General features: G+C 22.7%; 4 protein-coding genes across 4 annotated transcripts; 1 reads left to right on the plus strand and 3 right to left on the minus strand.

Annotated features, from left to right (window-relative positions):
* Positions 1-329: 329 nt before the first annotated feature.
* On the minus strand, positions 330-1,101 carry LOC107994256 (putative lipoyltransferase 2, mitochondrial). The gene has a single exon (XM_062079877.1). The coding sequence runs from the start codon at positions 1,099-1,101 to the stop codon at positions 391-393; it is 711 nt and encodes a 236-aa protein (XP_061935861.1). The 3' UTR covers positions 330-390.
* LOC107994250 (3'-5' exonuclease) lies at positions 330-2,857 on the minus strand. Its single transcript, XM_017051053.3, has 6 exons — positions 2,651-2,857; positions 2,194-2,324; positions 1,870-2,094; positions 1,652-1,796; positions 1,339-1,440; positions 330-1,250 (listed from the first exon to the last, which is right to left on the minus strand). Exons 1-6 carry the CDS (start codon positions 2,699-2,701, stop codon positions 1,188-1,190), a joined length of 717 nt encoding a protein of 238 aa, XP_016906542.1. The 5' UTR covers positions 2,702-2,857; the 3' UTR covers positions 330-1,187.
* Positions 2,858-5,028: 2,171 nt separating this feature from the next.
* LOC107996366 (protein fem-1 homolog B) lies at positions 5,029-9,105 on the minus strand. Its single transcript, XM_017054389.3, has 9 exons — positions 8,030-9,105; positions 7,592-7,932; positions 7,367-7,527; positions 7,060-7,220; positions 6,831-6,974; positions 6,530-6,759; positions 5,999-6,115; positions 5,481-5,587; positions 5,029-5,270 (listed from the first exon to the last, which is right to left on the minus strand). Exons 1-9 carry the CDS (start codon positions 8,573-8,575, stop codon positions 5,113-5,115), a joined length of 1,965 nt encoding a protein of 654 aa, XP_016909878.1. The 5' UTR covers positions 8,576-9,105; the 3' UTR covers positions 5,029-5,112.
* A 778-nt stretch (positions 9,106-9,883) lies between these two features.
* On the plus strand, positions 9,884-14,311 carry LOC107996181 (ATP-dependent RNA helicase DHX8). The gene is made up of 6 exons (XM_017054107.3): positions 9,884-10,190; positions 10,389-10,474; positions 10,563-11,294; positions 11,364-11,605; positions 11,695-11,999; positions 12,096-14,311. Exons 1-6 carry the CDS (start codon positions 10,097-10,099, stop codon positions 14,213-14,215), a joined length of 3,579 nt encoding a protein of 1,192 aa, XP_016909596.1. The 5' UTR covers positions 9,884-10,096; the 3' UTR covers positions 14,216-14,311.

Below are 14,311 nucleotides of genomic sequence, written 5' to 3' on the forward strand. Positions count from 1 at the left end.
TTAACTAATAGATTTAAAACAAAGAAAACAATTTTTTCGCTATATCTAGCAATTATAATTAAATTTGAATCATATCATTTATTGTTTATATGTAATATATTATTTTTCAAGAATACTATATTTCATTCATATTTCATTATGTAAATACTTATGTAAACATAAATGATACTTACATTAAAAATATTATATAATTAATCACAAAGTATTCTTTTTTGTATTTTATATATATGTGTGTATGTGTATTAGTAAAGAGAATGCATAATAAAATATATTTTATGAAAAAAAAAAAGTGTAATTTTCAAATGGTTAAATATTTTTATAATAAAAAGTATTTGTTTTAATATATTTGAAATCATTATTTATTATTTTTGAAAATAAATAAATATTATATTAACATATACTATTATTGACAAGTTTAAGTAATTGAGAAGATTCTTCAACTGAATATTCAATTAATGTACATTCAAACTGATCTTGAAAAACATTTTGAAATAAAGGTAGTACATCTTGAATAGTAACATTTGTATTAAGTTCTTGACTAATACTTGTTACACCCTTTCCTTCAATACCACAGGGAACAATATGATTAAACCAACTTAAATCTGTATTACAATTTAAAGCTAAACCATGTGTTGTTATATAACGACATCCATGAATACCAATAGCACAGATTTTTTTATCATTTATCCATATACCAGTATCAGAAGACTTTTCACCTTTAATACCATATTTTGCACATAAACGAATAATCATATTTTCTATTTGACAAACATACCATTTAATACCATTTTTAAATTGTTTTAAATTTAATATGGGATATGCTACTAATTGTCCAGGTCCATGAAAAGTTATAAGACCACCTCGATTTGTTCTAAAAAATTCTGCACCTAAATTTTTTAATCTCTCTTCATCTTCTATTGTATAGATTTTATCTCTAATTCCTACTGTAAATACTGGATTATGCTCAATTAATATTAATGTATTACAATTCTCATCTTTTAATTTCTGATGATGTCGATCAGACAATATTTTTTGTAATTTAAGGCCAGAATTATAATTTAATCTACCTGTCCACAAAACTTTGATAATTTTTGTAGACATAATGAGACAATATATTGTAATTATATTTTTTCAAAATTTAATTTTTTTTACTATTATACATAATTTTAATATTTAATTTCAACATTTCATATCATATTTTTTTTAATATCTGCCTGTTTTTGTATAATTGTATGTAAAAGCCAGGAAACCTAAAAAAATATAAATATATTAATATTAAAATTAAATTAAAAAAGAAATTAAAAATGATAATATTAATAATAATAATGAAAAATATACATAGGCATCTGTTGCAGCATATATTTTTTGTTCATTATTTAAAGGATATAAATGCCATTTACTTTTTCTTACTTTTGGATCTTTATTGAGTTTTCTTTTTAGCTAAAATCAAAAAAATAATTAAATTGTTAATAAATCAGAAATCCTAATTTATAATATATTAATAATATAAATATATAATATAATAATATAAATAGTTAAGAAACAAGAAAGATAATAAATATTAACTCCATTTCATATTTATTATTCTCTATAATAATAAAGAATATTAGAATATCAGATTAAAAATTTAAGATGTATATAATAAACTAACCAAATATGCTGTTAATTTGTCTAAACTCCATCGACAAGATCTATTTAATATTTCATTTGCAAATTTACCAGTATCAATACAATTATTTTCAACAATTTTAGAAGCAGGAAATTCTTTAAAATCTCTGCCTAATTTCCAAATATCGCTGTAAAGAAATAAATTATGAAAAATTTTGTTATATAATTTGTATTATAATAATGCTTTATTAATTATCATACTTCTTTATGTTCACTCCAACTAATCTTACTTTTGGATGACTTAAAAGAATTACAAATGCTGCAGGTAATTTCTTTAATGAATATATATGTAATAAATAACAAATAGTTTCATTGAAACAAATTTGTGTTAAGGCTGTTTTTCCACTTCCTGTATGAAAATTAAAAGGCCATTCCAAATCAAATCCTATTAATATTTCTTTGTGATCAGAATTTTCTACTTCTTTTCTAAATAAATTATAAAAAAATGTTCAAAACATATTAATATTTTGTTTTTTATATTATATATTTCATATTATTTTTAAAATAATTTAACATAAATCTTACATAATATCATCACAAATCATAGCACAATCATTAAAACCATTGACACAATTAACATATCCTTTAAATTCAATTATTGGAAATTTGGATATATCAACTTCTTCCTTTGTAAAAATTTTGTTTTGCAATTCTTCCTATTGAAATATTTGCAATTTATATTAAACTTCAATAATATTTATAAATTTATATTTATAAATATAATTGAATTTATTATAATTTAAAATAGGTTAATGTATGCATTATAATATTAATTATACTTTATAATAAATATTATTAAATATTAAGTTATCATACTAATCAAATTAAAAAATTAATATTAATGCAAATAATCAATAATTTTAAAATAGCTTCTTTATTTTCTTATTATATAATAATTTAATTCTCTTATATGATATCAATGTAATATTATATGTATATCAATATAACATATTATATAATTAAAATAATAAATAATATTAACCTCTTTGGATCTATTAATGGAAATTAGTTGTTGAGAATTACATGCAATCATTATTAAAAAAAAAAATTTTATCAATAAAATTTAAAATTTAAACGAAAAAATTTTTTTTACTTCACAGAAATATTTTTTTTTATTTTAATTTTATAGCTCATTCAAAAGCTGCTTCTATTGGCATTTGCTATTATTGCCTAACAAAATAAAATATATTCATCAATATTAATTTTACTATACTAATTGTTTACTTTTATGAAAATAGATAAAAAAATTAATATATGAAAAAATAATTTTTTATTTTAAATTTTAGCATTCTAAATCGATTATAAATTCTCTAGATTTCAATCTAGTTTCATATTATTTCGTAATTATTTTTACTTAAAAATTAAATTGTCATTCATGAATAATTATTTTGTTCTTAATAATGTAATTTAATAAAAATGTAATAACTCTAAACTAAATGTATAATATAATAATTTAAATTTATTTTTTTAAATGTTTTAATTAAATAAATTAAAAAAATAATTATAATAAAAATAATTTAACAAATAAATAAATAGCTTTAATCTTGAGATTATAAATAATAAATTTTACAATTTAATTTTTAAAATCTAAATTTTACAATTTCAATCAATTTTAAAAACATTCACTTTCTTTGAATAGTAATAATTCTAATTTCTTAATCTTTATTATTTAATATTTATAATTTATATTAACAAAATAATACTTATATTCAATAATAGAAGAAATTTAATTTAATTAAATTTATTGGATAATTTTTATTTATATATATATAATTTATATTTTAATTTTATTTTAATTCTAATCGAACATTATAATGGGAATAAAAAAGAAATTTTGATTTCTTGATTGAATTATATTTTACAAGATTTTATTAAATATTTTTTAAATATAAACAAGTAATGAATAAATAAAATGATTTCGAGAATGTATAAAAATTTTAGCAATATATGGAAGAATCTTTGATGAGTAAATAAACCGTTTTTATTATAAAATCAGAGTTTTTTTCTTGTATATTCTAGTTTCTCTTTTATGTATTTGAATTTAAATAATCTATTAATAATATCTATTAATAATAATAATCTATTAATTTTATTTAAATTAATATGTAATATATATGTAGCAAGATCTGTCCATAATTAAAGCTTTTATAAATATATACATATTTTGAATATTGAAAAATATAATTCGAGATCACACCTAATTCTTTTGAAATTCTTATATTATAAAAAAAAAAGAATTATACAAAAGATCTATTAGAAAATAATATATTATTGATGAAATACATGAAAAATTACAAAAAACATTACAAAAAATCTTTTCTATTTTTGTTATTGATTGGCAATTATCAATTGCGATTATTTTGAACAATTTATGAGTACTATATATTTATTATATTAATACCGTATCATTTATTAATATCATACATACACACATACATACATTTATTAATATATATATACATACCTATATATATATATATATATATATATATATATATATATATATATATAGATGATTAAACTATACATTATTCATTCATATCATATATACATTTAATTACAATTTGTAATGTAGATTTAATTACAATATTGTTCCAAAAAAGCATATCGCTCAAGACTAGTTTATTATTTTAACTCAAAGAAATGAGAAGGACGAGCGATAACGACAAATCATAAAGTAATTTATGGGCAAAAACCCATAGGTCATTTTTTAAAAAAGAATTATAAAAATTTTTTCTGTTATTAAATGATTCTAAATAATATAAAGATTTATAGCTTCTCGCTTTTATAGATCTTTCATTTTTTCACTTTGCGGGCGATTTAAAAAAAAAAAAATAAAGATAATAATGTTCTTTCGAGTTAGATGACTGTTACTTTTTTCAGAACAATGCTGTATTTTATGTATAATTTATTATATATTTATTTTATGTATAAATCACGTATGTACATTATAAATGTGTACTTCTTTTTTAATTATTAATTAATAATACTATTGTATAAAAGAAAAAATTCTTAAAAGATATAATATATTCATAATTTGATAAAAAAAATTTGATATTAAATAATCTAAAATTAATAAATGTTAATTTTTTTTCTGTCTAATAATTAAAAGATCATTTATATCTGTAGATTTTCTTTGATTTAAGGAATTGTTAAATAATTAAAATTAATAATTAATTTTGTTTTATCTATCAAAAACTTGTAATATTTTTCTTAGTTTAAATTCGTTATCTGCATATAGTTAATGTAAAAATTGTTTTCATATCATTGTTTTGTTAATAAAAAATCTTATTAATCAAATAAGAAATTATTAAATAATTTTAAAAGTTTCGTGCATTACACTCTTAAAAAGCTCACGCGTCAAGAATAAATAACTTTAATTGATTATATTTAATATAAATATTTATGTAACATATCTATTACTGCTTCATTTAATAATTGCTTTTAACTTCGATTAGGGCCGGATCCATGAAGTTCAATAAAACTTTCCAAAGAACGTGGTACATTTCCACAATATGATAAATTATAAGCATTTATTGCTTTTGCAGCCATACATTTTAAGGATAATTTTGTTTGAGTCCTTAATATTATTTCTGCTACACCTATACAAAAATAAATTTGATTATATAATTATATTAAATTTAATAATTTAAAATATTTAACAAAATAAATAAATTATATTCATTAATATAATTATATTACATAGATTTATAGAATCAAATTTATTACAATTAAAAAAATTTTAATTTTATTTTTTAATATAAATAAATTTAATAAATTTATATTATATTTTTAAATTTATTTGAAAAGACCTGTAGTGACAGCATCATATGGAGTTTTTCCATTGCTATTTACTATGTCCATATGAGCTCCAGCTTCTATAAGTGCCATAATAATGGAATGAAGAGTCATAAAATCACTGTAAAATTTCAAATATGATATAATAGAAAATAATATGAAATTGAATGTGAAATGAAAATAATATGAAAATAATGTAAAAAATAATATTATAATATTGTATTTGAGAACCAAATACATGAATTTAAATCCACTTTTTTTAATTTTAATGTCATTTTTTTTTTACTTTATCAAAATAATTGAAGATTTACTAGTATGAAAAATTTTAAGTTTAATGTTACTAATATATAATCATTGTTGTTTTTATATTCTATCATATAAATAACGAAAAAAAGAATCACTTTGATTCTCAGATACAGAATATAGATATCTATATCTACATCTAATATAATATACATATATATACATATATAATTTAATATACATATCTATATCTAACTATAGAAATTTAATTTATTTAATAAAATTATACCTAATAGGTTCCCTATAGCTAACAATAATATGTAATGGTGTATTTCTTTCATTATCCATTGCATTTACATCAGCACCACAAGATATAAATAATTTAGCTGTTGCAGCACAAGGGAATCTGTAAAAAAGTTTAATTCAGATATTTATTTATACAAAAAATAAAAATATAAAATGCTATCTTTTAATAATTAACAAGTTAATAAGTTAATTAAACAAGTTGGAAACAACTGTATCAGAATATATGAAACATATGAAAAATATTTTTTCATATAATTTGAAAACTAAATCGTTATGTATAAAAAAAAATTAAAATGATATCTTTAATAACATATTTCAAGTTTATTGGAATATCAAAATGGTAATACATAATAAATATGTTTTTGTATTGATATTAATGATATTATCATATATTATCAAATGTAACAAAAAAAAATTGTTTATGAATTTATAAATATATTTATAAATTAATTATAATTATTTAATATATATATAAATATATTTAAATATAAATATATTTATTTTATAAACTTACTTGCAAACATAATTAGTATGAAAATCATCTACAACAGTAGCCGCATTTACAGCAAGATGTAATAATGTTTGACCATCTTTTAAACGTAATCGTAGAATACAAAGTTTATGAACTAAATGATATGCCTTATTTTTATCTTGTTCTTCATATTTGTTCTCATTTAATGTTAAAAGTTTTGTTAATATTGTTACTATATACAATGTAGTTGTAATATTTGATTCAATCTCCTCCTGCAATTTTTAATTTGTAAAAGTTATTTCATAATTTTTAATTCAACACATAAATCAATTTTTTAATTTACAATATGTTGTTCAATATCTTCTTCAGAACCAGGATTATTGACTTTAGCTTTATTACGAGTAAGTTCTGTTACACAGGCTTCTAGAACATTCAATACATGAGAGAGATCAAGATATACTTCTATATCTATCATTTGTGAAAATACCTAAAAAGATATAAAGTAGAAAAAAAATAATATAAAAAAATAACAAATTTTTTTAATTATTTGATAAATAAAGATTTAAAAATACCTGTGCAAATCTTAAAAGATCTTTTATAACTGACATATTATTTAACTGTTTCAAGTATAATGCATGAAGCCAGAGATCTATACATTTATCAAATCTAGCACTGTCTGCAAAAACTGCTCCTCTAAATACAATATGTTGTGGTAGTTTTGGATTATGTTGTCCTAATAATGAAATGGATTAAAATAAAAAAATGATTAAGATAAAAAAAATTATTAAGATAAAAAAAAATAAAAAAAACTCTTTTATATATATATATATATTATTTATTGGTTATCCTAATTGTTATTTATTAGAATAAAATTCGAACCTAATATCCTTTCTCGTATAGTCAATGATTCCATATGCATATAATATTGATTATTTCTAATACTTCTCAATTTTTCTGGAGTTTCACACTCTTTCCAATTATCATATGCTTTTATACCTTCACCTAATTTTTTATAAATAATATTTCGTCGATCTTTAAATCTATAATATCCAAGAATTAGTTAATTGATTTTAAACACTTTATAAAATTATAAATACTTTTTACCTATATTTCATTGCTTTCCATAAATATTTATATGCTAATATTAAACAATAATTGCGTTCATCATTAGCATAAGAAGCGCCAAGAAGTTCATAAGCTTCAATTGTTTCTTCTTTAGTAAGTTTCACATTTTTTATTATATATTCTACAACTTCAGCTCTAGTTCGTTCAGCTGCTACTGTCAATGGTGTCATTCCATTAGTATCTTTTGTCATATTTGTTCCATATTTTAATAATACGGATACTATATTAGTATATCCACGTTCAGCTGCTAAATGTAATGCAGTAGTATCACAATTTGCTTTTTCATTTGGGTTTGCACCTTTTTGCAAAAGAAATGTCACCTGTTAGAAATATAATTAAAAATGCTAAATTTCATATTATAAATTAAATACATAATTTTAACTTATTAAAGTGATTAATTATTAAAACAATAATTACTATATCTAAGTGACCCTTATATGAAGCAATCATTAGACATGTATTATTAAACTGATTTAAAATATTTATATCTGCATTATGCTCTATTAAATATTTGACTATATCTAATCGTCCATCAAAACAAGCTGCTCTCAATGGAGTAGATAAACTTTTAGTAGGATGATTAACATTGGCACCAGCTTTTACTAATATCTTCACAATTGTCAAATGTCCTGCACCAGCAGCGCACCATAAAGCAGTTGCTCTTTCAATAATATATCCATCAAATTTAACTGATCCTTCCTGCTCCAAGTCAGGCTTAAACTTATCGAGTAATATTTTAACTACTTTAATACGACCATATCGTGCAGCTACTATTAGAGGTGTACAATGTTGTCCATCATCTTCCAATACTTTTTGATTAATGATAATATTAACCATGTTAGGATCTTGGCTACTAAGAAGATTATAAAGAATAATAGCCATACCATCTTTAGCAGCATAATAAACACGCGTTAAAAATTGTGATATTTGTACTGGATTTTCATTTAATTTAATAGTTTCCATTTTTTCGAATATTTATTTTATAAATTTTTTTTATATTAAGTGTGTTACAAAAATACTTTTAGTATTGTATATAGTTCTCCTTCTTCACGAAATTTGTTGGTCATTCTAACCTTGAAACTTTCATAATATATATTGAATATTAGAGAAGTCTTAAATTTTTTTCAAAAGTATATAATATATCAATAATCTTGCGATAATATAATAAAATATTAATCAATCTCATTCACTTTTTTTCACTCACTTCTATTTTTATAACAACTTAATAATTATTTTCAGACTTTCAATACATATTAATACTATCATAAGTTCTATTTTAGTCACATTCACTTCATTTTTGAAAACGTTAAACAGAAAATTGAAACAAACATATTTAATTTTTTTTTGATGTCGTTAATTTACTTTGTACTTTAACTATGATGACATTAAAGAAAATAAACAATATATCAATTTTAATATTTATGAAAAATATCATTCATATAAAGCATTATAACATAAAATTTAAAAATATATATGTTATTTTTAAGAGTTTCAAATTTCTGAATATATTTAAGGCTGTAAAACATAATTTTATAAAAAATTATAATAATAAAGTACAAACCTCTTTCCCCTTTTCTTTATACTGTAGGACTATTAATGAAGAAGTAAGAAGGAAGAAAAGATTGAATGAAATATTTTATTTTTTATTTTTATTGATATAATTAAATTTTTATTTTTATTAATCAAAATTTTTTTATTTATTTACAATTTATTAACCTTAGAAATGTAATATAAATTTACTTAAAAAATTAATCTTTAATCTTTTATAGAATATTTTATTATATTTTTATCATAGTATAATTTCTTTATCATTCGTTATATGTCTAACTATATATCATAATGATTTGTAAATAAAACCACGTGATTAAAATTTAAAATTATAAAATTAATTTTTGGGAATATTACAATTTTATATTTTATTAATATATAAAAATATATTATGAAAAGATCAATAATCTTATAAAGTTTTATTAAAAAAAAAAAAATATTGAATTCAATTATATTTTCATAAAAATAACCAATTTATAATAAAATAATAGTATCAATTTTGGACAACAAATTCTAGACAATAATTATAATTAATTTTCATTTTTTTGCCATGAAAAACATAAATATAAACATAAATATTCAAGAATGATTTTAAAGAATGAATAATGATTTTAAAACTACGTATACGTTTTTTATATTATAGATTTTTATTTTCATTTATATGTATATATGTATATGATATAAAAATATGTATTTATTTTTCTTTTTTTGTTATTAGGTATTATTCAACGAATTTAAGATATATAAATTTTAATATCAGAAAATCATCATAAGAAAATTAAAAATTATTTAAAAATGAGCAGAGTTACCACCTTATTCTATTGCAAATTTCGGAATGTCAACTTGAAAAATTATGTCAACTGGAAGTACGAACCATGATATAAAACTTGACAGTATTGTTTTTTCTTAAAGCATATACTACTCTAAATAATAAAAATGGATGAAGTTGCAAAGCTTGAACATTTATCATTAGTGTCAAAAATTTGTACAGAATTAGAAAATCATTTAGGATTAAATGACAAAGATTTAGGTAAAAAAAATTATTTTATTTATATGACATAAAATATCGATTTCTTCTCTAACCTATTTCATATAATATACATATATCATAATATATTTTTTTGTTTTTCTTTATTAATTTTTTTTTATTAGAAAATTTTCATCAATTTTCTTATTTAATTAATCTATTATTCAATTATTATTATTAAATTATTTTATTTTCTTATAGCTGAATTCATAATTCATTTGGCAGAAAAAAATAACACATTTGATAAATTTAAGAAGGTTCTTATAGAAAATGGAGCAGAATTTTCGGTAATAACATATAAAATTCAACTTTCTTCTTTTTCAACTTTATTTTCTTATTTATATATATTTTAATATTTAATTGATTATTTTTTAGGAATCTTTTATGGCTAATCTGTTAAGAATAATACAACATATGAAGCCAACTAAGTCTCAAGAAAAGTTATCAAAATCTACAACAAAACAAGATGAATTAGCTCAAAAATTTCCTGTTTTGGCTTTACCAAATGAAGAGCCAAAAATAATAGATGATATAGTCAGTAGTGCTATGGCAAGTTTAGAGGAATTAGCACCATCAAAAAAATCTAGCAAACAGGATAGCAAAAAGAATGATCAATCAAATGATAATAATGATAAAAAAAGTAGACATTCTAGAAGAAGTAGATCAAAAGATAGAAGAAAATATAAATCACATTCACCATATCGTAAAGATAGAAGACACAAATCCAGATCTAGATCTCGTTCAAAATCACGAGATCGATCAAGATCTAGAGACAGAAGACATCATAGATCTCGAGATCGTAAGAGATCTAGATCAAGAGATAGAAAATTTCATAAAGATAGATATTCTAATAAATCTGATCGATCTAGATCACGATCTGCAGAGGAACTTTCCATGGATCCAGAAGTTGGCAAAATTTATTCAGGAAAAGTAGCTAATATTGTACCTTTTGGTTGTTTTGTTCAATTAGAAGGCTTGAAACGAAGATGGGAAGGTTTGGTTCATATTTCACAATTAAGAAGAGAGGGAAGAGTTGCAAGTGCAAGTGATGTAGTATCTAGAGGACAGAAAGTGCTTGTAAAGGTTCTCAATATAGGTGGACAAAAGGTATAAGAATTTATAAAATAAAATAAATATTTCATATTTTTTTTTATAATAATCTAAGAATTTTAATAGGTTTCTTTAAGCATGAAAGATGTTGATCAAGAAACTGGTAGAGATTTGAATCCTGTTGTGACTGTTACTAAAACCGAAGAAGATGAAAAACATTTAAGAAATCCAGATAGACCTACTTCTTTGTTAGAACTTCAGGGTAATTGGGATGAAGATGAAACTTATTCTAGGAAACGAGTGCAAAGATTATCATCTCCAGAAAAATGGGAAATTAAGCAGATGCTTGCTGCTTCTTGTATCGATAGGTATTATTTAAAACTAATTAAATTCCATAATATAGTAATTTATATATAATATATAAATTATTGTATAATAATTTGATTTTTATTTATAGGAGTGAATTGCCAGAATTCGATATGGAAACTGGAATTCTTCCACGCGAGGATGATGAAGAAGAAGATGTTGAAATAGAATTAGTAGAAGAAGAACCGCCATTTTTACATGGACATGGAAGAGCTCTTGGAGATTTAAGTCCTGTCCGTATAGTAAAAAATCCTGATGGTTCTTTAGCACAAGCTGCAATGATGCAGAGTGCCTTAGCAAAAGAAAGAAGGGAACAAAAAATGTTGCAAAGAGAACAGGAAATGGATTCTGTTCCAACAGGTCTTAATAAAAATTGGATCGATCCTTTACCCGAAGGTAATCAATTTATTTCTTTGTATTTTTATAAATTCTTTAATATATAAAATATAATATTTACATTAAAAATACATTAAATTTTCATAAATTCTATAGCTGAAAGCAGAACTTTAGCTGCAAACATGCGCGGGATTGGCCTTCAAACTCAAGATCTTCCCGAGTGGAAAAAACACGTTATAGGAGGGAAAAAATCTTCCTTTGGCAAGAAAACAAATTTAACTCTTCTTGAACAGCGTCAGAGCTTACCAATATATAAACTCAGAGACGATTTAGTTAAAGCTGTTACTGATAATCAAATTTTGATTGTAATTGGTGAAACAGGATCAGGAAAAACTACCCAAATTACACAATTTTTAGGTGAAGCAGGATTTACTGCTCGTGGAAAGATCGGTTGTACTCAACCTAGAAGAGTAGCAGCTATGTCAGTTGCTAAAAGAGTGGCGGAAGAATTTGGTTGCCGTTTAGGACAAGAAGTTGGTTATACAATTCGTTTTGAAGATTGTACTGGACCAGAAACTAATATAAAGTATATGACTGATGGTATGTTGCTTCGAGAATGTCTTATGGATCTCGATTTAAAAACATATTCCGTAATTATGTTGGATGAAGCACATGAACGGACTATTCACACGGATGTTCTTTTTGGATTGTTGAAACAAGCTGTACGCCGTAGACCGGATCTAAAATTGATTGTTACAAGTGCTACTTTAGATGCTGTAAAGTTTTCTCAATATTTTTTTGAAGCACCGATTTTTACTATTCCTGGCAGGACATTCGAAGTTGAAGTCATGTATACTAAAGAACCTGAAACAGATTATTTAGATGCTGCACTAATAACAGTAATGCAAATACATTTAAGAGAACCTCCAGGAGACATACTTCTATTCCTGACTGGTCAAGAAGAAATTGATACAGCTTGCGAAATTTTATATGAACGTATGAAATCTTTAGGTCCCGATGTGCCTGAATTAATTATTTTACCTGTATATTCGGCACTTCCTTCAGAGATGCAAACCAGAATATTCGAACCAGCTCCACCTGGTTCCAGAAAAGTAGTAATAGCTACTAATATAGCGGAAACGAGTTTAACTATTGATGGAATTTATTATGTAGTTGACCCAGGATTTGTTAAACAAAAAGTGTATAATTCTAAGACTGGAATGGATAGTCTTATAGTAACACCAATAAGTCAAGCAGCTGCAAAGCAAAGAGCTGGTAGAGCTGGAAGAACTGGACCAGGAAAATGTTACAGACTTTACACAGAAAGAGCTTACAGAGATGAAATGCTTCCGACGCCAGTTCCAGAAATTCAACGTACTAACTTGGCAACTACAGTATTGCAATTGAAGACTATGGGTATCAATGATTTATTACATTTTGATTTTATGGATGCTCCACCTGTGGAATCTCTTATTATGGCTTTAGAATCTTTGCATAGCTTAAGTGCATTAGATAATGAAGGTTTATTAACTAGATTAGGCAGAAGAATGGCAGAGTTTCCTCTAGAACCTAATTTATCCAAAATGCTCATCATGAGTGTGCATCTTCAATGTTCTGATGAAATATTAACTATTGTCAGCATGCTATCTGTTCAAAATGTCTTCTATAGACCAAAAGATAAACAAGCTTTAGCAGATCAAAAAAAAGCCAAATTCAATCAACCAGAAGGTGATCATTTAACTTTGTTAGCAGTTTATAATTCCTGGAGAAATAATAAGTTTAGTAATGCATGGTGTTACGAAAATTTTGTACAAATTAGAACATTAAAACGCGCTCAGGATGTTCGAAAACAATTATTAGGTATAATGGATAGACACAAATTGGATGTAGTATCTGCTGGTAAGAATACTGTAAGAATTCAGAAAGCTGTTTGTTCTGGTTTCTTTCGAAATGCTGCGAAAAAAGATCCTCAAGAAGGATACAGAACTTTAGTAGATAGTCAAGTTGTTTATATTCATCCAAGTAGCGCATTATTTAATAGACAACCAGAATGGGTCATTTATCATGAATTGGTACAAACAACAAAAGAATATATGAGAGAAGTGACAACTATAGATCCGAAGTGGTTAGTAGAGTTTGCTCCAGCATTTTTCAAGTTTAGTGATCCAACTAAACTGAGTAAATTCAAGAAAAATCAAAGATTAGAACCGCTTTATAATAAGTATGAAGAACCGAATGCTTGGCGAATATCAAGAGTTCGAAGAAGGCGTAATTAATATTTATTTTATATATATATATATATATTTGTAAATAATATTTTGTAAAATCATTAATTAAGAAATAACATATGAATAAATATTCGTATATACAAA

This window comes from Apis cerana, linkage group LG9 (genome assembly GCF_029169275.1).
Source record: "Apis cerana isolate GH-2021 linkage group LG9, AcerK_1.0, whole genome shotgun sequence".
In the NCBI taxonomy this organism is placed as follows: Eukaryota; Metazoa; Arthropoda; class Insecta; order Hymenoptera; family Apidae; genus Apis; species Apis cerana.